Source organism: Pseudopipra pipra, chromosome 5, assembly GCF_036250125.1.
Source record: "Pseudopipra pipra isolate bDixPip1 chromosome 5, bDixPip1.hap1, whole genome shotgun sequence".
Classification (NCBI taxonomy): domain Eukaryota; kingdom Metazoa; phylum Chordata; class Aves; order Passeriformes; family Pipridae; genus Pseudopipra; species Pseudopipra pipra.
In genome coordinates, this window is record NC_087553.1 from 13316737 (window position 1) to 13343882 (window position 27146).

The 27146-nt window shown below is 42.4% G+C and overlaps 1 protein-coding gene across 25 annotated transcripts in view; it reads right to left on the reverse strand.

Moving 5' to 3' along the window:
• The window catches only part of CACNA1C (calcium voltage-gated channel subunit alpha1 C), a 480151-nt gene that overhangs the window by 80115 nt on the left and 372890 nt on the right, over positions 1 to 27146 (reverse strand). For 14 of the 25 annotated variants that reach the window (XM_064654535.1, XM_064654526.1, XM_064654531.1 and 11 more), the window contains 13 exons: positions 24017 to 24224; positions 23055 to 23175; positions 21136 to 21250; positions 19920 to 20040; positions 19724 to 19793; positions 13496 to 13628; positions 11703 to 11832; positions 7881 to 7940; positions 4304 to 4410; positions 2740 to 2827; positions 1502 to 1609; positions 754 to 806; positions 500 to 646 (listed from right to left, as the gene is read on the reverse strand). In XM_064654535.1, coding sequence (XP_064510605.1) covers positions 500 to 646; positions 754 to 806; positions 1502 to 1609; positions 2740 to 2827; positions 4304 to 4410; positions 7881 to 7940; positions 11703 to 11832; positions 13496 to 13628; positions 19724 to 19793; positions 19920 to 20040; positions 21136 to 21250; positions 23055 to 23175; positions 24017 to 24224 — 1461 coding nt within the window. Of the gene's footprint in view, positions 1 to 499; positions 647 to 753; positions 807 to 1501; positions 1610 to 2739; positions 2828 to 4303; positions 4411 to 7880; positions 7941 to 8076; positions 8137 to 11702; positions 11833 to 13495; positions 13629 to 19723; positions 19794 to 19919; positions 20041 to 21135; positions 21251 to 23054; positions 23176 to 24016; positions 24225 to 27146 lie in introns of all 25 variants that reach the window. The other 11 variants (XM_064654536.1, XM_064654529.1, XM_064654537.1 and 8 more) reach the window with 3 other exon arrangements.

The following is a 27146-nucleotide window of genomic DNA, read 5'->3' on the forward strand; positions in this document are numbered from 1 at the left end:
CCTGATGCACTTGCATGCTCACGTCACGGGTGACTCTGTGGGAGTCCTCAGCTCCCGTGGCACAGATAGCACAGCCTGTAAGACATTCCATGCCTGCCAATACTGCAGACATAGCACTGCTGTGTTTCACATTGCCCTGCTGACTCCATCGGGAAATCTGCAACATTAGTAAGTGCCTGACAGGCATTTTATATCCATTTGTATACATAATAATTGTAACAAATACTGGTATCACTGCCACAACTGGCAATCATCTTTTAGGAGGTAGAGACAGTGCTATGCACTGTTTACAATCACAGGAACAGAAATTCCTGCAGGCCCTGAGGAATTCACCAAGTACATAATGACTACAATGACTGCTGCTATTATTTCTACATTTAATGCTTTAGACTTTTTTTAACACTTAGAATAGGAAAGACTGTGCTCTGCATTTGAATTTTCTCTTCTGAAATGAATGAGGACATTGCTAGTGTTGGACACTGGTCCAAGAAGCACTCACTCTGGCCAGCCCTCAAAGGTTGAGACAGTGAAGAGGGCCATCATGGCAGTCAAGACGTTGTCGAAGTCAAACTTGCTGTTCTCCCAGCTCCGGGGCTGTATCATGGGCTGGCTGACCTCCCCATCCTTGTAGGTGATGTAGTACCCTCTGTGGGTGGAGAGCAGAGAGAGAACAGGGCAGAACTGCACCTCCAGCACAAGGCACTGAGGGTGGTTGGGCAGTGAAGGAGACTAATTGGAAAAGGTCAGACCCACCTGCATTCTGCTTCTGTCTGCTTGGAGCTATCAGTGCAGCTGTACAGCTTGCCCTTGAAAAGGAAGAAAGAGGAATGAAGATTCCTTTCCTGACAGTGCAAGGGTTAGGGCAGATCATGTAGCATCTACATTTACTACTTGGTTAACCAACTGTGAATATGTTTACATGCTCTTTTGCAGGTAGATTTGAGCAAACTGCATTGAGAGTTTCCTGCATCTGGGTAGTTCAGAGCACAGCCTTTCATCTGCTCACACGGTACTTTTATGTGTATGTCCTGAGGTGCATGGTCACTGAGTGCTGCAGAACACTTGTTGTCAGGAGGGCAGTGAAGGGCAAAGAAATACAAGCAGACATAAAGAAGTGAATGAATAACCTCCCATGATCATCTGGCATGCCTCTTCCTCTGCAAAGTGGGAGGTAGAGAGTCAGTGAGTACCAATCCTTCAGAACAGCCCCCTTCTCCTCCCTGGCACCATGTCATGCCACAGGTTGTTTAGGGAAGAAGGCTACTGATGATTTCTTGTGATCACAGATGATGGGCAAGAGTTCTGCATATGCCTGGTTCAGTTTTGGAGAACTGCTGGTAGCAGAAGCCCAGGTAACACTGACAGTACCCTAAATGTTTTGCCTTTCACACAGAAGACTTCATTTCCCCTTCCTCAGGCTTCTTCATGCTATTTTTCTTTCCCCCCCCCACCTTAATACAGTTCAATGTAATGGATGAATAAATGGGTCCAATGGTTTTACCTTGAACAACTGAACTCCAATGCAGGCAAACATGAACTGCAGCAAAGTGGTGACAATCACAATGTTTCCAATGGTTCGGATGGCGACAAACACACACTGGACCACGTGCTGCAAATGGAAGGTAGGAACAAAAGTAACTTGCAGGATTGTTCTGAACTGTTCTGGCTAAAGGAGAAGCCCAAGACTAAAAATACAAATAAAAACATATTTATTTAACTAATACCTATTAAGTAAAGTCTCAGGAAAGGGGACCAACTTGTTACATTCCTTGCTCTACTCTCAAAAACATGGAGAAGGGGATAGGAAAAGCAGAGCTCAGCTCTCTCAGACTTCCTGCTGCACCAACTTACACAGTTGGGCACCCAAGGGTCCACAGGAAGGAGGTTATATAATACAGCAAGGTTATGTTTAGCGTTGTAAGCCCATCTGTAACCTTAGAAAATGACATAATTTAAGCTCAGTGGTGATGAGGGAAACCCAGCTGGAAAGCAGCTCGTCAGAAAAGGACCCGATGATCCTGGTGGATGCAGAGCTGATCACGAGCCCTCACTGCAAAGATGACAAATGGTATCCTGGGCTTCATTAGGCAAAGAACTTTTAGCAAGTTGAAGGAGGTGATTCCTCCCCTTTACTCAGCACAGGTGAGACTACACTTGTTGTACAGGGTCCAGTTCTGGGCTCCTCAGTGCAACAGAGCCATTGACACACTGGAGAAAGTCCAGCAAAGGGCCACAAAGATGACTAAGGGGTTGGAACATCTCTCCTGGGAGAAATGGCTGAGAGAGCTGGGACTGTTCAGCTTAGAGAAGGCTCAGGGGAATCTGGTCAGTGTACACAAACACCTGAAGGGAGGATGCCGAGAAGGCAGAGCCGGGCTCTTTTCAGAGGTGCCCACTGAAAGGACAATGGGCACAAACTGAAACAGGGAAGGTTTATCTGAACATTGAGAAACACTTTTACTGTGAGGGGCACTGAGCATCGGAACAGTTTGCCCAGAGAGGTTGTGGTGTCTCTCTCCTTGGAAATAACTCAAAAGCCATCTAGGCATCATCCTGGGCAATCTGCTCTCAGTGGCCCTGCTTGAGAAGTGTTTTTGGACAAGACAACCTCCAGAGACCCCTTCCAACCCCAACCATACTGTGATTCTGCTGAAAAACTACTCGAACCATCGCAAAAGTCCTTGTAGCTTGAAATAACCCAAATATATAGTTTATGGAATGCACTGGGACTCTTCTAACCTTAAGTCCTTTGGCTCTGTTGATGGCCCTCAGGGGTCTAAGGACTCGCAGAACACGCAGGATCTTCACCACATTAATGGCACTGGACCTGGAAGAAAGTATTGGAAGATCTGAGAGATAAACCAAAAGGGGGGGGCGGGAGGTGTTGCTGTGAGGGCAGATCTTTGAAATCCTGCATAGCCTTAGGCTGCTTAGGATATTGAGTCAACTCTTTGCTATGGCACTTCAGGGGTAAGGAAACCAATTTCTGATGTTATCTTGCTTCTTGTTCTGGGCAGACTCAGCAATATGTATTCTCCTCATTTTCACCATCTCTGCTGTATTAATGAAGGGGAAATGGAACATGGGCAGGATGTATTTTTAAGCAGGGCAAAATGACTCTCTAGATATCTATGATATAGAAATTGTGCAACGATGTAGTCATTACAAGGTATTTTCAGATAAGGCTCAAAGAAGCACTCTATTTAAGTTTTCATAGAAGAGTGAAAAGCCCAAGAGACTCCAGCATTTAAGGTATACTGTCTACTTGGAGTTTGATCCTGCAATGTGTTTGACCTCTGATCCCACAAATCAGTTAAGTGTGTACATAAATTTAAGGATGTGGAAACTCCCACTGAATTGATTAGGATGACTTATGTGCTTAATTTTAAGTACTGAACACAACTATCTACTGCAGCAGAGCTCTCTGCACCTTCCAAGACTAAAATCCCAACTGAGAATCTTCTTGCTGTACGACATCAAGTCCTCCTACAGATTTAGGGAACAGTTTTTATTGTAAAATAGTAAGAGCCTAGTTAGGTCTGCAAGAAAGAAACAGCAGGTCAAAATGAGCACTGTGCCATTCTTAAGACCTTGACTGAAAGCCCAATGGACCTTACAAATTCTTCTGCCTGACTTAGCACTGGAACATAACATATGTGAGCTGCTAACCTATGATGGTAAAAACTGGGAGCTTGTTTCTCATCAGATGTGAAACTAATTAGCAAACTCCCTATCCGACACACCGAGTTCCACATGGTCAAATAAATCTGTAAACTTATTAAGCAAATTAACAGATGAATAAAAGAAAATACAGTGACAGAACAGCCACCACCACTCTGAAGATTATCACAAAACTCTCCAAGCGATTGATGGTCTTCCACTGACCAAGACTCACAACATCTCTGGAAGCAGCAAAACAGTATCACCCCATTTTCCAAAGAGGTTATGAGAGGTCTAGGAGGGAACAGTAAGTCACTGAACTGTCCTGAACCAATACAGTGAATCAGAGATCTTGGAACAAAGCTAAATGTCATGATTTCCAATACACCAAGTTTTTTGTTTTCATTTGCTCTTTCTGGAAGATCCTCCCCTCCAGGTCACCAGCGTAGCATTTCCCAATTATTACCTCCCCTTTTAAGGATGCATTTTAATGCTCTTGAATCACCTGAGAAAAATAGCTTATGAATACCTCAACAGGCTCATGAGAAAAATCTTACCCAGATAAGACATGAGGCTGAGCTATCCCTCCCAGCCCAACCCTGCGACCCCCACAAAAACAGCCAGTTGGAAATGGCTCACTCACTGGATCCCAAAGGAGATGAGAGAAACGCTGACCACCAGCAGGTCTAAGATGTTGAAATAGTTTCTGCAGAAGGAGCCCTTATGGAGGAAAGCCCCGTAGGCAGTCATCTGCAGGAAGGCACACGGAGACACAAACACACTTTGCCATTAGCATCTGTTCAGAAACCAAACCCACCTGGTTGTGCTCAGAGCATATAACTGGGGGGGAGGGGAGAGGCAGTATTTCTAACATAGCAGACAATTTACCCCAGGCCCCAAAGGAGAAGTTTAGTCCCCATTGAAAGAAAAGAGAGAGAAGAAGACAGTAAGATAACTATGAAAGATCCAGCCAGAGAAAGTTCAGCAATGAAAATATGCACTTTGAGTGCACTGAGTACATAACATTTAGAATCAGCAAAGCAGCAGAATGACTGTTTTCAAAAACTACTCTTTGCAATCATATGCTTTTCCCTTTGATGACAGAGGACACCTGTGAGTATGATGCTTGTATTATATGAAGGCCTCTTTACTAAATCGAATAGAACATATAAAATAAAATGGGCTCTTTTTTGTAATGTGTTTTAGTGCTTAGACCAGCTGCAGTGGACAGTTGATCTCTCTTCCATGAAGGAAAACCAGAATCCCTCAGGGATTTGATGCTTTAGAGCTGAACTAAAGGAGAGATCACTGCTCTCTTTAGTTTGCTCCTTCTGTTCAGCTCAATCCCATATCCCTTTTCCTGTCCATTTTCATCCACTTTTATTCTAAATGCTGTAGCATTTTCCCCTGAGTTTTCCTCACAAAGTCCAGGGTAATATTCCTTCAGACAGAGTGGTTTCTTTGTGGAGGTAATCATTATGAACATCACCCAGCAGAGGAAGGGAAAATTTTTACATATTTCACAAGGGACATTCTGCCCCATCCAGGTATGAAGGGATATTGAATACTTGCTGGATTTGAGGAGGATATCACAGCTCCAGAACTGGATTAAGTGACAGTGTAAACAGAAAACTTTAGACTGAGCTCTGTTACAGAAAGTGACTAAATGAGTCTGGCACAGTCGAAGAGGGTGAGGGGATGGGGGTATTTTTTCACCTACCTTAGACTCGGTGAGTGATCTAATGTAGCTGCTTTGAAGAAACCCCATCCCCACAACTGCTAATGTCCCTTCATTACCTTAGTTAGGAACACAGGTGTCTAACTCTGGTCCTCTGAATCTCACCTAAATTAGGTGACTAAAGTAACCTGCAGCAGACACCATGAGACTGTTCCTCAGTGATGAGCTCTAGCCAGACTCCCAGCTGAGTAGTGTGAACTAGAAATTCAAACTGGAGTTTTCTGGCTCCCACTAGTAGCTCAGGATGGAATACTGGCTGGTGGTTTCTGGCCATGACTACCTGTGACAACTTTATTCAGAGGAGGGTGGAAGGGCACATGGTATTGCAGATTATTTTTTTCACCAAACATCCATGACATCAGGGAACTGACTATCAGTCAGACAGAACTTAGAAGGGGAGGAAGTATAAACTCTGGTCTTGGCTTAGAATTTATACTTAAAAACACATTCAACTGGGGAAGGGAGGAGAGTTCTTGCCATAACAAAGGTGGTAAAGATGCCCTTTACTGGTTGGATTTTGTATGGCAATCTTGAAAGAAAGACACCATTGAAATCAGGAGGGGAAGTTCTGCTGAGTTTAAGTTCTTTATAAACCGTGGTTCTCTCAAGCCTGTTGAGAGATTTTGTTATCTCAGAAGAAACTCTCAGAGAGTGTATAATCTATATTTGCCTCCCATTTTTTTACCTGCCTGCAAGGTTAAAAAAAACTTGACAGTCACCTTGCTAAGATTCACCAGACACCACCATGGCAGCGTGAGGCTTGCAGGTGTCATCAGTAACATGAAGGCAGATGAAGCTTGTTCCTCTACAGCCTTGAACATCCCATGGGCATTTATTCTTTTGTTTCTTACCATTTACACTAACTTTGCTGCTGTGCAAAACATTGTGCCCAATGGAAGGCAGCAGAGAAACACACACTGAGAAATAAAGCAATTTATGACTTAAACTTATAGGGCTTGTGTTCCTCTCCCACTTGAACTCAGAGTATCCAGTGGTGTTGTCATAAATCCACTGAAGTTAACAGGATAGTGGGAAGGTTCAGGTACTCTGAAGTACACTCCCCTGATGGAAACAGAGCAATAGGGCAGAGGGTTGGGTTAGGTTCTGCTTCCACTGAAGTCATTAGGAATGTTACCATTTCCTTCAGAGTGAGCAGAAATTCTGAGTTCAAATAGGTGCCTTGAATTATGGTTTTATTTTTAAATGTTGCTGTTGAGGTATTTTCCTTTTTTTGACAGGCCTTTTTGATCAGCCATGTGATGAGTGCATGTTCAGCTTTATTGTGTAAACACAGATGCAAACTGCACGCAGGCATAATATGTACATTTCTTTGGAGGACATTATGGCTTTGGCAATTTGAAGTCATATCAGAAAGCACGTTTCTCTACAAAAATATGCAGGGGCCACCCTGCTTGCCAGCCTTCAGTATAGATACTGTTATTAGGGTCTTGAGCTGCAAAATTTGAGCAACTCTAAGGCACTGCCTGCCAGCACTTAGAACTAGCTTGCTGAGAAAAAAACCCAGCTGCCAAGTGAACGTAGCATTTAGAAAGCCAGAACTTTGCTCAATTACTGTTATTTAAATTATTAGCCTACCAATTTGGGAAAATTAGAGTTAAGAACAAGGCAGCCTATTTTTATTTTCTTCCATTCTCCTGCACATTTCCCTTGGTACAGAGCATGTTCCTGGGAAATGGGAAGCCGGGTTTCAATGCAGCAGTTTGCATTTGCAGCTACTGTCCTTGGTGTTTCAGTGGTTTGTACTCTCAGTTATCTCTCTGCACTTAAAAAGTGAGCTTTTGCACTGTGCTCCCTGTCTCCTACTTGGCTGTGCACCCTGTAACCTTACAGAAGTCATCAGCCACCTCCTGGCCCAGCCTCATGACTTGTGCAGAACAGAGACCTTCCCTTTATGTGTAGTGTGTGTAAGAGGAGGTGTATGTATTCAGAGTTTCTTGCAGAGCAGACAAATCCTGTTTTGCAAAGACTGGCCAGGGTAAAGAGAGAAATTTATGAGGGGATGGCCTTTTTTTTGGTACTTTTTGACTTTTCCCAACATTGTATCCTTTCATTGAGATTCCTCTACAAAGCATTGTTTTGCTATAGGCCCTAAATTATGAGTTTGAATATCAAAATTTCACAGAAGACCTTTTAAGCAACTACCAAAACGTTTAAATCAAAAGAAAAAACAACCCTTTGTGTAGAGATAATAATGGGGTTAAAAAAAATAATAAAAAAAGAGCAAAAGGAAGAGTGAAAGAGAACAAAATAAAGAGAGAAAGACAGAAAGAAAGAGAGAAAAAAAGGAAGAAAGGAAGAAAAGAAAGAAAGAAAGAAAGAGAGAAAAGGAAAAAAGAAGGAAAGAAAGAAGAGAAAAGGAAAGAAAGAAGGAAAAAAGAAAGAGAAAAGGAAAGAAAGAAGGAAAGAGAGAAGCAACGAAAGGAGGAAAGAAGAAAACAAGTGTATTGCTCAGATTGGTTACCTTAAGAATAATTTCTAATGTAAAGATACTAGTGAAGACATAGTCTGCATTGCCTAGGATCTGAAAAATAAGCACAATTGGGTTAGTGGTACTGAGCATGACCCAGGAACAAACAGGCGTGTGTGTTAGCAACAGATAGTCGCAGAAAACTAGTAAGCTTGTGAACAAGCAATGGTAGAGAAGATGGGCACTTTACCTTTAGAGCAATTTCAATGGTGAAAATGACAGTAAAAACTATATCAAAATAATAGAGAATCTGTAAAAACAAAAGGGAATAGGAGCGGGGAGGGTAGATCGGTGACTAATCACTTGAATGGGAAATCACAGTTCAAAATCAAATACATATGTCTTTGCACAGGGGAACGGGGATGACTCTATAGGGAATGGTTTTGTAACGATGTCCTGTTGAATGCAGTGAAGGTCCTGGCACAGAGGACAAGAAGCACATTACACATTACATTAAATCTTTTCTGAGTTACAATCCCACGAACGCTATTGAGGCAAAATAACCTTTTGGTTGCTGTTGGATTTTTTTTTTTTTTTTTAATCTAATAAACGATGTTGAAGGGTTTTCCCAAATAGGCTCCCAAACTGAGAATACAAAGAATGCCTGGCCTCTCAGTGGAAAACATGAGATTTCTTCTTATTAACTTTCATGCAGGCTTGTCCTGTGCTCTCTCTCAAAGGAAGAAAAGCAAACTACAAATTCATACTTGAGCTATTTTTTTCTCTATCCTGAATTTCCCTGGATTAGGATGAATCACAAAGACTCTGCCAATTGAACAGAATCCCAGCCACTGCATTGCAACCATAATTTGGTCATGTGCTAAAGGTGCCCAGCTTAGATCTCACATCTTTCCTTTGCCATCCTGGATAACAAGCAAGCTGAAACACTCTTCATTCCCAGAAATCTAGACCTGGTGATGGAGATACCCATGGCACATATAGCAGACCACAAAGAGTGGTCCTAGAGTGTCACAGAAGGCAACAGCAAGTTTGGAAGTGTAAAGGGGCTTTCAAAGTAGAAATGTCTTTCACTGCCAATCAATTGACAACCCACTGCAGCAAATGGGTACTTTCTCATTGACTAATGGGACCAGAATTGAACTGTCTTAGTTTCCAATATATTTCAGTATTCCAAGCCACTTTAGTGCTATCTACACTACAGATGCTGAATATCAAAGCTTTGTGTGCTCATGATTAGTGCTCTTTTACCACAATCAAGTTCTAAATTGGAAGGCCAATATATGGAAGCTGTAGAAAACTTATAATTTGTGAAATGTAAACCTTTACTGCTAACACACTAATAAACATAAAACAGGAAATTGCCCTCTCCCATCCCACAGGTGTTTATTGTAGCTCAGAGTCTGCACCCTCACTCAGATTTTACAGCATGGTATGAAAGGGCAGTGGGGCAGCTACTGCAAACTACAGGGTTATATCACATTGCACTATTTAAGCATAATCCAAATCTGGATTGATTTGCAGACACTGGATGTCGAATGGGGGGATGTATCACTGCTACTGTGTATTAAAATTCTTTAGGTCACTGTGTAATTTTTAATCCCAAGGCCATCATGGGCTCTACAAATTTTTGCAACTTAGAGAATTAAAACAGGGGGGATAGATATTAACTGCACCCTATATTCATTTACATACATTATAACTGGTAATATCCTATTGCATTGCTGCTTTGTAGGTCTTGACATTTGGTTATTATATCAATGGAATAATTTCATAATCAATGGGCCAGATTCATGGGTATTCTCAGGCTGCCTTGCATGACTCCATCAATATAAAGCATCTGTAAACTTGATTAAAGTGGATGATTAAGCTGTACCTGCTGCTGCTTTACATCACCAGAGCACTGCAAAGGAGCTAGAACATAGTGGTGAATCTGGCCTCAAAGCTGCAGCTAGTAAAGGTGTCCCTGGCAGATGAAATCATGCCCACTGAAAATGATCACTGCTCCATCTATGCAGGCAGTACCATTTATCAGCTGGCATATTAATTATTATTTAAATAGGAATTTACCCTAGAATATATTAAAATGAATAAGCACCTTACCAAGGTGCAAACAGGAGAATATTGTGAGCACACAGTCTTAGGACTCGCTTGGGCTTCAAAGGCTGTTTGATCAGACTGGGGGGGCACTTCCAAAAACTTGCTGCTTGAGCCCTGTGTGACAGCAGAAGAACACAGCCACCAGCCTGCCCCAGGACAGAAGCAGTGTCCAAGCCTCTTCACTAGCCTTTGCTGGGCTCTCTGTTCCTGTCTCCTTGCTCTGGGATGGTTTGTGCCAACAGCAGCCCTGGTCTGCACAAGTCTCAGAGCAAAGGCAGAGGCAGGTGCCTTGCTTTCAGCTTGCTTTCTTTTTTTTTCCTCCCAGTCCTCTGTGTGGGCACAGGGTAGGGCACAATCTTACTGTTCTACTCTTAAAGGCAGACCACATTTGCAACCCAAACATCTTGTCACTGTCCCCTCATATTATACACTTTAAACATCTGTACCTGCAAAAATTAAACACAGATTTTCATGCAACATCAGTGGCTTCAAATACACAAAACAACTCTTTGCCCCAAACCTTCAGCTCTTTAATCCAGGACAACAAGCTTTAACTTCTTTTTTTTTTTTTTCCCTACTCATTTAAATCCCTCTGCTACAGATTCTGTGACAGCTTCTGTGGCATGTCAGAAGCCCATCTGCCAGCTGAGATGCTGCAGCACTAATTCATACTGACATGCAGTTATCCCTACATGGTGGGCACACTCATCTGTGCACAAGTGGGGTCCTTGGTGGCACAGGTTTGGCCGTATTATTTAGCACCATTCTTCAGGACAAAACGCAAAGCTACTCTGAGATAAGCTCGGGAATAAATTGCCACTAACACCTTCTCTGCATGCACATATGTGTTTAAATGCATGCTCAGGTCAGGATATTTCAGGGAGCATTAAATTAAGGTTTTATTATTAAACCACAAAAAGTCGTCCTACTCTTTTAAGCTTAGCAAACTCTTCAAGCCTAGCGAACTCTTCACCAAAATGCCACTGCAGACAGCAGGGATATGAAGTCTCATATATGTCTGCTGGCTCTTCTGATTTCTGCAATGACCCCAGATTAATGGAAACAACCACTGGCAAAGTTAAGGGAGCACTGAACATTTCAAAAAGCTAATTAAGAATGGCCAGGAAGGAAGGTGGGAATGTACCTCTGTGGTGAATGCCTTCCTCTTCTCCCCCCAGGCTGGTAAGGAGAGGAGCACAGCATATTTTTTTGAGGATTATCTCAACTTTAATAATAGCTTTGCAGCTTGTGTTCAAATAGTCTGATTCTAACCTTGATGACATCAATTTTCCCCAGAGTGACTGCATCAAACTCAAGAATGTTACTCCTGATTTAAACCAGTGTGAATAAAGTAAAAATCAGGGTTTTTAGTTCAAAAGACAGCATGTGGCAGCAGAGTAAATGTTCCAAAGGGAATCTGAAAATCCCTCAAATTAGAATTATCTGTATCCCAATCAATGTTTTTACAGCTCATTTATAACGCCTTAATCCCAGGGAACAATAATTTTGCTTCAGCTTCCTCTTCTTCCTTCCCCTACACACGGTTCTGAAATGAACTAGAGGCCAAATTCTGCACTGACTCATGTTCCCTGCAAAGCCCAATGATTTCACACACAGCCTACAAAAGGCACAAATCACAGAAGACAGGCACTCCCAAAGCCTCTGATGCAGTCTTTTCTGCCTTTCCCGGCTTCAACTCATGATCTGCTTACACCACACTTTTAATACCCAGCGAGGGAAGGAGGATGTGAAGCATACTTGGTTCCTAAAGGAGAGGTGTCGGACGGGGTCCTCAGCTGCCAGGGAGATGCTGCTGAGCAAGATGAAAAATAGGATCAGGTTGGTGAAAATGTTATCGTTAACGATTCGATGGCAGTGGACACGAAACCTGCAAGAGAGAGGAGAGGCACAACTTTATCTCTCAAAGAACAGCAAGACTTGGGAAACATTTCCCCCTCAATCCTCTTTTGCCAGCAGGACTGGCCCTAGAGGACTGCTCTGCAGAGCACCCTCCCTCTGCCCCAACAGCAGGGAGAATGATGGGCCCAGGCAGCTGTGCCGGGCAGCCTTGGCTCTCCACATCACGCAGGACTCACATTCGGTGTGTGTGAATGGAGAACAGTCACTCTCTCCTGACAGAGCCTTTTGTGATTCCCATGTGGTCTGAAACCTGCCAACCCAAAATTATACCCCTCGCTTTCATTCACAGGACCATTCCTCATTCATCTGGGAGGAAAGCAGCAGAAACAGGCTCTGGGGTGCCAGTGTCTTTCTGAGCTGGGGCTGGAGCGTCACTTAACAGGAGCTGTGGGGGTCTACCTGGCTAACAGGGTACAGGCCTGGCCAAATGGATATAGGGCAGGCTGGCATTTGCAAATGGCTTCTGAGAGGACACCATGCCATGCAGGCTTGGTGCTCTTAGTGGGAAACTAGCAGGTAAAGAAGGAGCAGTCTCCCATCAAATGGCAGCTTGCTTATTGGAGACCATCACAGCACTTTCCATACATTGGTATCAAGACATGAGGAGTTAAACCTCATAACAGCCCTGTGCATTAATTCTAGAGGCACTTCATTAATCTATTTAGTTCTACTCTTAGCTGTTAAGTCTCCCAGTCCCTATTATAGTAATTTTACAGATGACTGCAGAGGTTAATTTACTTCTTCTACAAATGACAGTGGGTGGGTGGCAAAGCTGGCATTAGAGTCCACGAGTCCCAATCATCCTCAGTCCCTCCCTGTTACACATACCCAAGGAGGAGTGGCACAAACTCTGCTGTGGAAAAACTGGCTCTGAATTCAACAGTGCTTTTACAGCCCTGTCTTGCTCTGAGGCTGTGTCTGGAGGCTGAGCCCTCAAGAGAGATACTGGGGTACATGATCCTGCACAGACCAGTGGGCAGTGAGCTCATTTCTGTACCTTTGGAAAGATAAATTCCCCTGTGTCATAACAACCCTCCATTCACAGTACTAGCCTTGCACAGCTATTTTGGAAAGACAGGTGGCACGACGTGAAGCTGCATTGCAGGAGCCCATGGGAAAGTATGTTCTCCTTAGACTCCCCTCAGAGCTATGGAGTCTCCTCCTCCTCTTCCTATTTTTTCTTTTATGCTCATTCTTCATGAGCAGCAATGAGCAGAGACACATGAACTCTGTACTGGGAGTGGATTTTGAGCAGCCCTTAGGACAGGAAGCTCCTACCTCACACTTGATTAATTCCATGATGGCTCTCTTGCAATTTGGATCTGAATATGTAGGGGAATTCCAATTACTGATTTGCCTCCAAGTCCCTTATTTCTGAAGCTTTCATGATTTGTGTCTTCAGTCAGCTTTGCAGGTGCCATGAACTCCCACTGAATATTGTCAGGGGGGTCCCTACAGTTGTGCTTTCATGAGGACTTCATGCCAGGGCCTTTAAAGGAGAGAGGGGTCAAAGAAGGTCTCTGGTATGACTTGCTGAAAGGGAGCTCTGCACCTCATCACCTTTGGGGCCCAACATGAAAGAGGTACCTGCTCTTTACCTCCTTCTTCCAGCTAAGCAGTCTCTTAAATACCTGTTATTAGGACTGAAGATGAAAAAAGCACTGGCATCAGGCATGGGAACAGCCTTTTCCTTGAGGTGCAGCTCAGACATTGGGCGAGGCCGAGGGCCAACAGGCATCTCAGGTTCTTCCTCATCTTCCTCTGCTGCAAGAAACATTTTCATCTTTTAATGCAAAATATAACCCATTCTGCAGTGCTGGGGCACTTGTCTCTGTCATAACTAGAGCTAAAAGCTAAGAACCATTGAAATAGGATGCTAAAGCTTGAGGTTCCTTGTCCACTTCCTTCTCCCAAGGCAGCATTTGTTGCCCAGTGCTTGCCCTGGCAAACATTGATCTAGTCTCTCTGTAAGACCATTAATGCTGGTAAACCCACAATATTCTCACAACACTCTCCTCAGATACTTCACTGCAAAAAAAAAAAAAAAAAAAGCAAGCTTCTAATGACTCACTTCTACCTTTCTTGCTATGGTCTAAATCCAGTATCTGTTTTCTTACTTTCCACGCACACAGAAAATTGAGAATTGCCTTCCTCTTGCAGAAGGCTTTTACATACTCGAGGACAATTAATATGCCTCTGTGAGAATATCTTAATCCTAGAGCAAAACAGCAACAGTCTTTCCTGAGGTGCTGTGTTCCCCAGGTCTCTGATCACTCCTGCTACTTTCTTCCAGATTATGTGCAGGATTAACCTGCAGTTGAGGCTTCACTGGTGCAGGAGAGTTGGAATACTTATTATATCTTACACTATCTTCCTGCTTAAATGTCCTTCATGGGCACTTTTCATTACACTCTGGCATTAATTTGCCATCAGTTTCTGATATGCACAAAGTACAGACTATTTATCACAGAACAACTGTCTAGGCTGTCACTCCCCCTCTGCATTTCTGCCACTGACTATTCCCAAGAGTGGCACTTGGATCTCAGCCTTATTGAACCGCATCTTTTTTTCTTCAGACCATTCCTCCGGTTTATCAAGATCTGTTTTTCTCCTATTTGTGAGGATCTCCATGGAGCCACTGCCACATCTGGGATCGTGTCTGGATGAGTGCATGTACAGAGCAAACACTGAGCATGGGCACACTGAATGACACCGATCAGAAGGTCTTAAAAATTGTCCTCTTTCATAATTTAGTGGGGTAAGATTAAAAAGGTGGGAAAGAGGCTGAGACTGCTGAGAGTCTTGAACCTGATGCCTCTGGAGCAGATCTCCAGGCCCTGTGTTGAACAATGAGCAATCTCGGGATAAAAAATGCAGAGAGGGGGTCTAAGGGTTATGTGAAAGAGAAGCTTCCACCTTTGAGGGTTCCTTCTACCTGCTGAAGTCAGATGTTGTTTTGTAAACAACATGATAGGATTTTGCTGTTTTAAAAGATCCCAATCCTCTTGCTTAATCAGTAGGACAGAAAAAAATATACTTTAAGAAAGGAGTCCGACAGGTTAGATGAAGCTAGTTCATCTTCCAGGCAATGCAAAGGAGGAAACTCTAGTTAAAAGGTTCATCCTGAGTTCATAAAGGGAGATAAATTCCAGGAAAAGACTGTTCCTTCAGGGTGAGGTACTTGATCTCGTTACAGGACACATCAGAAAGAACAGATGAATCAGCACAGATCCTAATCTAGATATCAGAGACAGGAGAAAAGTGCCCTTTTTGAATGCATGCCATTATTACATGCAAATAGGATTCTTTCTTTACACTTCCAGTACCAAGAGTTCAGCTCAAATTCACTTGATAGATCTTTGCATAAATGTTTGAGCTGGTACATAGAGTTTGTACTTATTCAGTTAGTCTATTTTTTAACAGCTCAATTAATGTGTAATATACTTTATAATACTCTTTATACAGGCTTTATTAGTTAAAGAAACATTCTTTTACAAGCACTTTTTTACCTAGTACTTGTAAAACAGGTGTTAATGTCAATGCTCATATTTATACAATATTCCATACTTTGCACTTATACCTTTTACCTACAGGTTTCAGAGCAGACTGACAATGAGCGATGTAAGAAAATTCCTTTTCTTCTATAACAGGCCAGAAAACCACTGCCCATGTGGGATATTTGAGATTCTTACTTAAAAAGACTAGTATTGTGAGTCCCTGTTCTGCACCTTCACTATTGGATCATTCTACTTCTTTTACTCAGAGGAATGCTTAAAGACCCTTTTAAATGGATATGGAACAATGTCTCAGGAAAATGTACCCTTAGCAAAAGGATCAGCCCCATGAAGACCATAAAGAACATTGCTCCTCTCCTCTTTTTCTCCTGTCTGCCATACAGCAGGAAATACATTAATGATTCTGGCAACCACATACCTTCAGATTGAAAAACACATTCAGTTCCTCAGCCATAGATAAAGAATAATGTTCTAAATATCTTTCACTTAAAGTAGAGTCTGGGGCAAAGAAGAAAGGAAACAGCGAGGCCCCCAGTTCGCAAAGAACAACATGAGAACAACCTCACGTCAGTTCCTAATGTATCAAACTGCATTTAGAACCTGCCTAGTTGCTCACATTTGTAGAAGCAGAAGTTCTTTGGCTGTGAAAACAAACACAAACAGGCTAGAGTGCAGCATCAGTGAGAAATTTGATGATGGGGATATTTTTTTTTTTTACTGTACGAAAACCAGAACTCTTGTATAAGGACATTGCTTTGCTTCAACCTCCCATGAATCATCCCCAAGCTTTTACCTTCATTTGACGTTCTGAATTCCTTGTCTATTTCTGTACTAGACTGCAAGACTAGCTCCCTGTCTTCTTATAATAAACATATCATCATAATAATTCTTCTAGTGTACACAAATCTCTGGAAGAACTAGTCTGTCCTTCCAAAAAAAGGGGCTAGGTGATCTGAGGAGCTGCAAGCACACAGGGTACTCTGGGGCCTATGAGCAACACTGTGTAGCAAATAGAGTCAGAAGAGGTTATTGAGAAAACTGGTTGAGAAGAAGAAACAAATTAGAACCCAAACAAGGTAGGTTGAAAGAATAAAGAAAAAAAAAAATGAGGTGACCATTTCAAATTGTTTCTGAACACTGGATTAGGGTGAAGGATGTTTTCAGAGGATGGAATGGTACACAGCCATGGAAAGGTCACAGGCACTAACAGCTTAAATCAGAAACAGAAAATAGGTAGAACCAACTGACTGCATCTAAGAAACAATAGGATGTGTCACTTAAAGCACAGCTGAAGATGGATCTACGTGCAAGTGGGCAGGAAAAGGTGTGTTCCCAGATGGGCTGTATATGGCTGCACAGCATCTCCTGTACCACTGCTGGACTGATTGGCAATCAGCAGAAGGATTCTGGGCTGGTCAGATGGCCACAAGGGAACTGGGCAGGGATACATGTGGGGATTGGGAAATTCTTGCTTGCTAGTGCCAGGGGAAGCCTTGAAGCCTTGTTCTCCAGAAGCAACTACACAAGGCAGAGGTGACATGTCATATCAGCTCTGAGAGTACCCTGGTGTTTCTGAGCTTTATACAGCAGAAGGGAAGAGATGACTATGGTAAATCTGATCTAATAAGGGATTTACAAAACTTTACTGGCATCTGAGGCTTGTGGTTGTCTTCCATGAAGTCTGAAAGAAGTGGTCAGGTAATTTAGTGAGCTGTTAGAGATCAACTTCACTCTTCACAAAGAACAAAGTAACCAAGATGGTGTCCCTTTGCGTTTCTAACAGGAAACAGGAGAAAACCTGATCATCCATTCAAATTTTAGGTTGTGTTCAAAAGGAGTTAAAAGTGTTTTCACTTAATTTTCCACACTTTAATTCTATGCATGGCTGAATGACAAAAAATGAATGTAGATGTAGCTTTTGTCACATATTTCATATGCTGGACTATTTCTAAGCTATCCACAGAAGGCAAAACTAAACTCCAATTCTATTAGCAGTAGACTTAAAATCGATACAGATGACTGTTGCTTCACTTGAAAAAAATGTAATGGTCTGCAAATCCAGGCCAGCTGAGAAACTGAAACGGAACTGTATCAAGCTGTTTTAATTTGTCCTTTTAACTAAAGACTCCTGCAAACCCCTTAGCAACTGGGGATATGTGTCCAGTAAGTGCCTGTGCCTACAGAGGCGATGGGAAGATTAAAGCCAGAGGCATCTTCCCCAGGCAATGTTAAAACACTATTGCATAGAGTTAGAACCACATTCTATTCCTGATAAATTGGCTATAGATATGGAAGAATACAAGTATAGCAAACATGGGGACTTTTTGTACTGAAAGTCAAATGCAATGAAGAGTTTTCCATTTTGCTTGTCTGAAACCCTTGTCCATCTACTTAAAATGAACTATTGTGTTCTTTTTTACCCTGCCACATCAACCTATTATCAGACATTTATTTATTAGGAATCATGGAATAGAACAGAATGTGTTTTATAACCTATTATAGCCTGTTACATAATCATAGAAACATGTAAGAGCAGAGCAGGAAAGGACCACAAAAGGCCCTCTGGTTCATGCTTATGCCAGGCCAGGATCAATTAACTATTATATCTAAGCCTTTTCTGGAAGACATTTTTCTGACTTGTTCCTAACAGCATTCAGTGATGCTGGAATTCCACAGCCATCTCTGTGATCTTTTCTAGCCTCACCATTAGAAAATTCGCTCTGGTGTGAATCTTAAATGTATTATTTGATAATGGAGATAATTTCCCTCCTACCTGTAGCAGGTTTTTATGCATTTGAAGGTGTTTCTCCTGCCTTTCCTAACTCAGATTATCACAGTTCATTCAATCTCAGTTCTTGCCTCCTACTAGCATTGTTTTCACCATTCTCTTCTATACTTTTTCCAGTCGGAGCACCCAAAACGAGATATGATATTCCAGCAGAGAACACAACAGAACAACTGCTTTGCTCTGATTAGCTTTCACTGACCACTTAAAAGAAGCCCATAACTGCATAAAAAGGTTTGGTTTTCTCTGTTTATAAATCTCACTACTTGCTTGCCTTTTGAAAGACAGCAAACTGTTGCTGGCAAACTGTTGAGCTTGTGATCATAAGATTGAGATTCTTTTCTCAAGGACTGTTACCTAACTAGCTGTCACCTGAGATCCTTTATTTGTGAATTGTTTATTCCTGTCTATGTATAGAGCCTGGCACTTTCAATTTTATTTAGACCATTTATCCAGGACCTCAACAGCTCTTTGAATTCTAATGCTGCCCTCCAGCATGCTTTGTGTCCTTCCTAGTTCCATGTCATCTACAAATGTAATAAGCATATTGCCTCTTCCATCATTCAGGTCATTAACAATGAACTGAAGTGAACTCCAGACAGGCTTTTGGGTTGTAGAGGCTCACTTGGGCTATCAATACCCTCCACATAAAGGGTTGGATCAAATTCTCTCACAATCATCCAGACCATAATTTTCTAGCCAGCTTCTGAGAACGCTACAAGAGTTGGTCAGAAGCCTTAGCAAAATGTAAAAGAATATGACACCTACTTCTTTTCTCTCACATACAAGTATTTTCAGCCCCTTCTAGAAGAAAATCAGGGTGGTTTCATGTGAGTTGCTCTTGGCAAATCTGTGTTGGCTGCTAGTCATCTCCTTATCTTGCAGTCATATACTTTGTTTAATCATTTTTTAAGCATTTTTCCAAGAATGGAAGTTGAACTGACTAGCTCCAACCCCACCCCCCATTCAGGATCTCTTGAAGAAAAACTGCTTGAAGTTCTGAGATTTCCTCAACCAATCTTGTCAGGTATCTGAGGATGATGTTAATTAGGCCCAATTGACTTGAAAATCAGCCTAACTAATGCTATAGTTTGATTCCTCCCATTCCGTGCTGAGGTCTTATGCTATTAGAGTTATTTTAATGTCACACTGTCCTTTTTGATTAGAAAAAAGCACAAAAAGGCATTCAACACTTTCCCCTTTATGACTATCTCTCGTGAGTCTCCCTGACCATTGAGTACTGAAAAACACACTGAAAACAAAGTCACATGTATATTTTCAAATGCAAAGATTTTCATATGATTTGATTTGGTTCTCTGCAAAGCTCTGCATTTCCCAATAAAGAGCTTCACAGAGAACCAAATGAAAGATGACTAATCAGTACAGGGACTGCAAAGGACCAAGTCCACACCTGTGCAAACACAAGCAAGCACATCACTCTGTCCCATCATGAAAGCATTACATGTTCAGCATGCCTGCTACCACAATTTGGCTTTATGTGCATTAGCAACTGGAGCTTCTCTTTGTCAGATCAGGAATAAGAGGAAGAAGATGTATACCTGGTGCTTCCGTTGTGGGATATGGGCTCTTTTCTTCGTTTTCATTGGGCTGATAATCATCCACGTTGATCTGACAGAAATGGAAAGAGAAGCATCAAAGCCTTTATCAGACAAGGCAGACAGTTTTCATTCCCTCAGAAACCCAGGCTGCTCATTCCATCACTGCACAGAGTGCCTGGCTGGCAGCAGACCTTACCTTGGTAGCAGGTGGGGATTCTCCATCAGCAGTGATTGATTTCAGCTCAATTTTCTCCTCCTTTGTCTCTTCTTCCACAGCTGTTTTTTCCATCTCCTGTTTCTTTTCAGGACTTGCAGTTCTAACAATTTCACAAGATAAAAAGCAAAGAGTTACAAAGGTGAACAGCTTGTTTCCCTTTTAGGGACTTCATGTAATACAGCACACACCATGAGAACAATCAGCTGGCATCTCCATTCTGAGCCCAGTGGCTCCACCTTGTCCTCATCCACAGGCAAAGGCAGAGGCTCTGCTCTAATTCTGTATAGTGTCCTTTATTTTGTAGCTTTCTCAATGGCATGTGAGTGTGTTTGTGTGTGAGTGTGTGTGTGTGTGAAGGAAGCATGTGCCTGTGTGTTTGTGCATGTGCATATTCTAGGTCTGTCAGCAGAGATCTCTTTGTTCACCCAATGACAAAGGCATGGACCATTTTCATCTCTTATCTTCCCCTAGGTTGCCTACAAAGGTTTTGCCCCTCTCTGCACTCCCAGAGGGAGGGAAATGTGCTGAGTAGCACGCAGGATGAAACAGAAAGATCTGCACAAGAGATCCCCTCCAAGCAGCCTGGAAGACAGTGAATGGAAATAACCAGTAAGGAGAGGCTTCCCTGCTGTTGGCAGCTGGGAATGACAGAGAAGCTTCACATCCAGCTCGTGCCTCTTAAGTGTCTGTGGAAACACTAAAAGAACTGGCATGAGAAGAACAGCATGTGGCATCAAAAGAAAAGGAAGCTGCTGAATCTTGTAGTGGGAATGACAGTCTGAAAATACGCTTTGTGGCCCAAAGCAATTGGAAGATAATAGGGAGATTCAAATGGGATTGTAACATTGACACCATTTCACACTCATTCTCTCCTGATGCTCTGAAAGCTCATCAGTCACCCAGACTTCCTTTTCCCTGTTCACATCACTGCAACTGTGGGGACTCCCAGCTCATGGCACTTTCTTGTCTTACAGTGTGAATTCCTTTGCGTAAAAATTTATATATACATAATTACATTAATCACATATGTATAACCTATATACACACAGAGAAGATAAACATACATATACATAGGTGTATGTATCATATTTATGCACATATATAGGCATCATATACCTATGTATATGTATCCTGTGTAATTACACTCACAGGAACATATGCACGAGTGCAGATAGCTGTATGCAAATGGATTTACCTTGCTAGCTTTTTCCTTTCTTTTTCCTCTTCCTCCTCTTTCTGTGCAGATGTTAAACTCTCAGCATCAGCAAGGTTGTCCACAGCAATGGCCAAAAATACATTCAGCAGGATATCTGTTTGTGTGTACTTAAAGAAAACTGGCTTTGAAAACTGCAAGAAAAGATTATACCAAGGGTTTCTTAATTGAAAATTTTTAGCAACCTGTCATCATGTGTCTTGGATTTTCCAAACTTCCATTTCACACAACTGCTCAGGATGTGCATATCCAGCATGCACAAACCTACACCTTCCATCCACATAGTTAACACACTGCGGGTTTCCAAAATTTCACAACAGAATAACTGATATAAAACATCTAAGTCCAGGCTTATATTTTAGTTTCCAACATCCCAAAAGAGTATCACTTTGTGCAACAAATCCCACAGAAGATAAGGGGAGCACTAATTGCTTTGCATCTTTGACAGCTTAGGTCACATGAATGGATTTTATGGACAGCAAGCATATCACTCTGATGAGCATTTCTGAGGTTAATTTAGTCTGGACATTGAAGAGTTGAGTTGACAACTCTGACATCTCCTAGCAGAGAGTCCATGCATGGCCAGTCATGCCTGTGTAGCTCAAGGGCAAGGAATCACAACTGTTTTCTTGTGTTATGAGTCAGTGTTCAGGTCTCGTGTTACAAATCTGAATATCAGCTTGTTTTATAAATTTCTTGAGCTTAGGTCTTATTACACCATGATAACTTTTAAGCAAACCCCGGTTCAAGGCTCAGCCTGGAAACACAGACACCCCCCTCCCTGGACTCCAAGGTCTAATGGCTCCAAAGTCAGCCAGCGTGTAGACTTGGCTCACATTTTCACAAGGAGATCCAAATTGTAGCTTTTTTTTTAAGCTGTCAGGAAGATTGCCTACCTTGACCTTCAGATAAGTGGAATTGCACCATCTCACTTTGAAGTGAGGGCATGCAGGTCAACTGAAATGTCAAATAACAGGGTTTGAGAGATCTGAATTATGAACAAAGGCCAGAAGAGTTGGGCTGAGTCCACAAGGTGGCTTTATAGAAGCACCAGTACAAAATGAAATGTCACCTCTGACACAGGAGGGCCATTTATTAGGGAAGCAGAAACTAAACATGGACAAATTTGGAGCAAACTGAGATACGGAACAGAACCACAGCTCTATGTTATATGCAAACAGCTGTGAAGAGACACTCAGAGCCTAATCATGCAATGTGCTTTATACCTCCTGGGATATGCACAGTGCCCTCACCTCACCTTGAAGCCAGAGAGAACTCAAGTTACTTAAGACCAGCATAGGCTGGAAGACAACAGAGCACAGGATTTTCTGTTTGAAGAACACACAGATTGCAGCAACTAAAATGGAACATGGGTCCTGTGAGTTTACACATGAATTAATGTATGATCTCACATAAATCAATTATGTCAAACATATGTTACTCCTATTACAGCATTTGTATATAGCATATTGTAGATTATACATATTTTTATTCCACATAAGGCTTGGATGAAAGCACATGGAATATATTACTAAAAAAGCAATTGAAGCAAAAAATATGCAGTAAGTACAGTAGGAACACCCATAGATTAGTATCTGAAGAAGTCAGGAAAGAAAACCTACGATAGAATTAAGGGGAATGAAAAATAAAAACACTAAACATGTGAAAATATAAAATAAAAGCTAGCACGTGGAACTGGCACGTAGCTGGCTCTTATATGCCTTAGCAGCAGCTAAAATTAAACAAACTTTATTTAACTTTAGGCAGTGTAAAGCCAAAATTCAGACCTAGGGAAAAGGTAAAAATGTGAGATATGAAACTCATTATTTTCTGACATGACAAAGTAAATGGTGGCTTTAAATTCAGCCCCTCTTGCAGAAAAGAGTAGCATCAAAGGATACAGTTTCCACAGATGAAGAGGATGATGAAGTAAATACAGACCAACATTCCTGGAAAAGAGGGGCCGCCATAAGCCATGATCCCATCATACATCACCGAATTCCAGTCCTCCCCAGTCAGGATCTAAATGACACATTCCCACCAATAAGGGATACAGTGTTAGACCACACAGAGAATTTGAAAACCCCATTAACACAAAGATATCTATTGTCCTAAAGAGCACCCCCTCCCCCAGGATGGTTGGTGATTCTGGCTGTGTCCATCTAGAAAATTAAATTAAAAAACAAACAACAAACCACAGAACAAGGAGCATGCAAAGAAGTCCTGCGTTCGAAGTGTGAAAAAACCCAAACAGATGTCCCCTTGAAGATGATGGCTGAAGGCAAACGGCTCTCCCACACAACTCTCTTCAAATCTTCCCACTTTTTTCCAGGCATTTCCCTCCCACGTGTCTGTTGTTTCAGACAGGCTGCACAACCTGTAGCACTGCCCGAAGCACAGCACTCCCTGCCACTTCCCTTCGTTTTGCATGTGAATGAAATCACGATCCTCATGCTCTTTGTGGATCACTCCCAAAACTGCAGTCGGCTTAAGGGCCATTTGATTAATTCTGTGGTGCTGTGAGGGGATTTTTGTTCCCCAGTACAGTGGAGGGGGGAGGACAGCGGCAGGGTTGGGCTTTGGCTTGTTGCCCTGGGACATGAAAATGGCCCTTCTCTTGTCCTACCCTGTTAAGACTTGATGGCCTTGGAATACACAGAGGTTTTATCTTTGGTTCCCCACTTTGGGAGGGAATACCCACTCTAATACTGTGCTGGCAGCACAGTGTGGTACCTTGCTCCTGGAGCTGTTAGTGTGCTGTCCAGTCCTGGGGACTGTCAGGCTGCAGGGGAAGGGTGCAGGACTTGTCTCGCCCCACACAAACACAAAGTGTTGGCCCCACTGGGACCACTCGTGCCCTTACCTGAAACACTGTGAGGAGGGACTGAGGGAAGTTGTCAAATGTACTCCTCCTGGTCTGCATCTCATCAAAGTTAAACTTGCCCCCAAAGAGCTGCATCCCCAGGAGCGAGAAGATGATAATGAAGAGGAAGAGAAGCAGCAACAGGGAGGCAATGGAGCGAACTGAGTTCAGGAGTGAAGCCACGAGGTTACTTAGGGAGTTCCAATATCTGGGAGAGAAAATAGAAGCAGTTAAAATTCCCTCAATCTGAGACAGGTGCTCATGGACTGTACAGGATATTGGTTTGGGCTGCCTTCTGCATATAAGCAGGCATTTCCAAACACTCTGTTAAGCAGTGAATCATTGATGTGCTTCCCTAAGATAATGAGACCTACTGCAGCTAATGAGTAATTTTACTACCACACGTGTACATACCCAATTCCCTCCACCCCCCACTTCATACGCACACCCAGAAGATTATTACAGCACTCTCCATCTAAGGCTCTGCACATCTTATATCAATATACAGTGATTAGTTCTTGCTGCTTCAGTGAGTTACATTCTAACCAACCTCATTACAACACTCACAGATGTTATGGCAGCCAGAATACCTCACTCCAGAGAACGGCCTGCAATAACCAACAAGAACAGATGGGGAAACAACTCTTTGGATGCAAATATGAACTTGCCCAAAATCTGGCGTGTGTGAGTATATGCTTGGGCTCACTCACAGAGAGAAGTTGCTGGGCTTTCTGAGATTGAGAGGAATGAGAAAGATATTAATGGTCCTTTTAGGTGGACTCTAAAAGAGACTCCAGATCTACATCCATTTAGAAGGACACACCATCACTGCTTTTCTTTGAGTATCAAACCTATTATCCTTCCTCAAATAGGCTGCAGAGCATTTTGAAGGGCTTTATTCAAGAGACAGGATGGCTTAAGAACCGTTCTCTCAGTGTGTTCAGGCTTGTGTCCAGTTCAGAGTCATGTATGATGCAGAGAAAGGATCTTTCCTTCCCTTCTGGTTCCACTTTAGGGTTCAAAGAGATACCAGCAGTATGATTGCAGCAGCACCTAAGTTTGCTTCCATTCTTTGCCAGCCTGCACGGTAGTCACGAGTTGCAAAGAGGCTTCAGAAAAAATTTCTAAATTTTTTGCCCGTGAAGCAATTTCCACTTCGGACTTGCATCTGCTCAACCACTCCTATTCTATTGCTTAGCTGGCCATGGCCTCTTCTCCCTTATGTTTTTAGTGTGGCAGAGCTTTCAGATTGGGCTGAAGATTAGCTGTCATCTTCGAATTGCCTCATTTCAAAGCACACTGCTAGCAAGCTTCAACAGCTTTCACGAGTCAGCAAGCCACTAATGTTCGCCTGTGATCTCTGGGCCTTCCTTCTACCTCGCCTACCACCACACTTTGAGATTCCACCATGGCCAGTGTCCTCCAGGCCCTTCTCCCAAAGCCAATAACACTGAACATTTCTTTACTGGGAGGACTCTGCGTTTCTAACCGTGTTTACCTTGAAGAAAGAGTTCCATGTAAGAAGGATGTCAGACATGTCTAGTGCTTTGGCTCTTTTGAGGAAGCCTGATCCGTCAACATGCAATTTTTTTCTGTAGGTAATCTAACCATTAGAGACAAGAGTTCTTAAAATCCCAGTTAAATTAATATTTTTAAAGTGACAGTGTAAAAAGAATACTTTTCTTGTTCCATGGAAGACAGGACTGCCTGAGCAGCCCAACCACTTTATGAAGGTTAGCAGTCTGATCTGCAGAGGGACACTGCCATGTCCTCTGAAGTTCAGCAACTGGTTCATCTCCAAGGACTGAGCTTCAAAGATAACTGTGATGTTTTCCCTCCAGCCCAGTTTCAGCACTTCAGACAAAACTAGAGTGCTTTAAAGTTTAACTGCAATTAAAGAGATGAGCAATGAAAAACTGCAGAGCAAAGGTAAGGGCATGGAAGCTTTTGGGCTCAGTGCCACCAAATATCCGCATGGAATGTGCAATGTAACAGCTCACTGTGTTTGCATTTATGCTTACAGCTCACATACTTTCACACTTTAGAAAGAAGGGAAAGTGACATGGGAAAAGGGAAAAATTCATTTCTGGTGGAAGTCGAACGAATTCAGCATCCTTAAAGCAGAAGTTGATGGGCTCCAGAATATCTCTCCAAGTCCTCCAATGTCAGCCAGGACACACATTTTCTAGGTCTTTCTAGCAGTGCCCTTAAGGAGCATACAGTAAAGCTGTTACACATCTGATCAGTCCCAGTGACTCACTTTAAGCTTAAATGCATTGCTATCTCAGCAAACAACTGTGCAGACTTCTATCAGCTCTCCATTTCTTAAAAATGGCTCAATACTTGAGATTCAGATTCTTATGTGACTATCAAACTTAAAGCAATTAACTGAGATGGCCTGGTGATAAGATTAGTGTTGTTTTGTCTGTGTACTGAGTGCTAGCTAGAAATACAGAACCATTAGAAAAGTAAATAAACCGGTTGGGGTTGAGGGGAGAGAAAAAAACCACAAAAAGGAGAGGATAAAGAAGGCTTGATTTGACTAAGATGTGAAAATAACAATTGCCTTATCTCAGGGTCCTAGAAGCCTGACCTGCAAGTCTGACCTGACATTACCATCTGTCACATTAGGTGGTTGCAGAACTAACATGAACGCTCCCTCAAAGTGAGATCTGGGATTACTCAGTGAAACACGAGGTTTTCAAATCAGCAATGGCTGAAGCCCAGACAAAGAAAAGTCTCTCAGTACTTCATCCACCCTGGTTAATAACTTACTGCAAAGGAAAAATGCAGCACTGCTGAACGGAATTGGAAGTTTTGGACCAGGATAATGGGAAATATGACAGAAAGCACTGCTGCTGCCTTGGACTTGTAGGGAAATGAATGTGTTTCTTAACAGCCCCCACTTGCAGATCTCAGACCCTTGAGGATGCCAGTGAATGGGGCACTGCAAAACACCAGTGAGCAGGATGTGATTATGATCCCCGTTTCAAAGTGGGGGAATGGTGCAGAGAAGTTAAATGGTTTGTTCAACATCTCACACAATAATCAATCATAGAACTGGATTAGAATTTAACATGTTCATGTATTCTCCTCCCTCTCCTCTCCATTGCCTTCCACAATGTCTTGG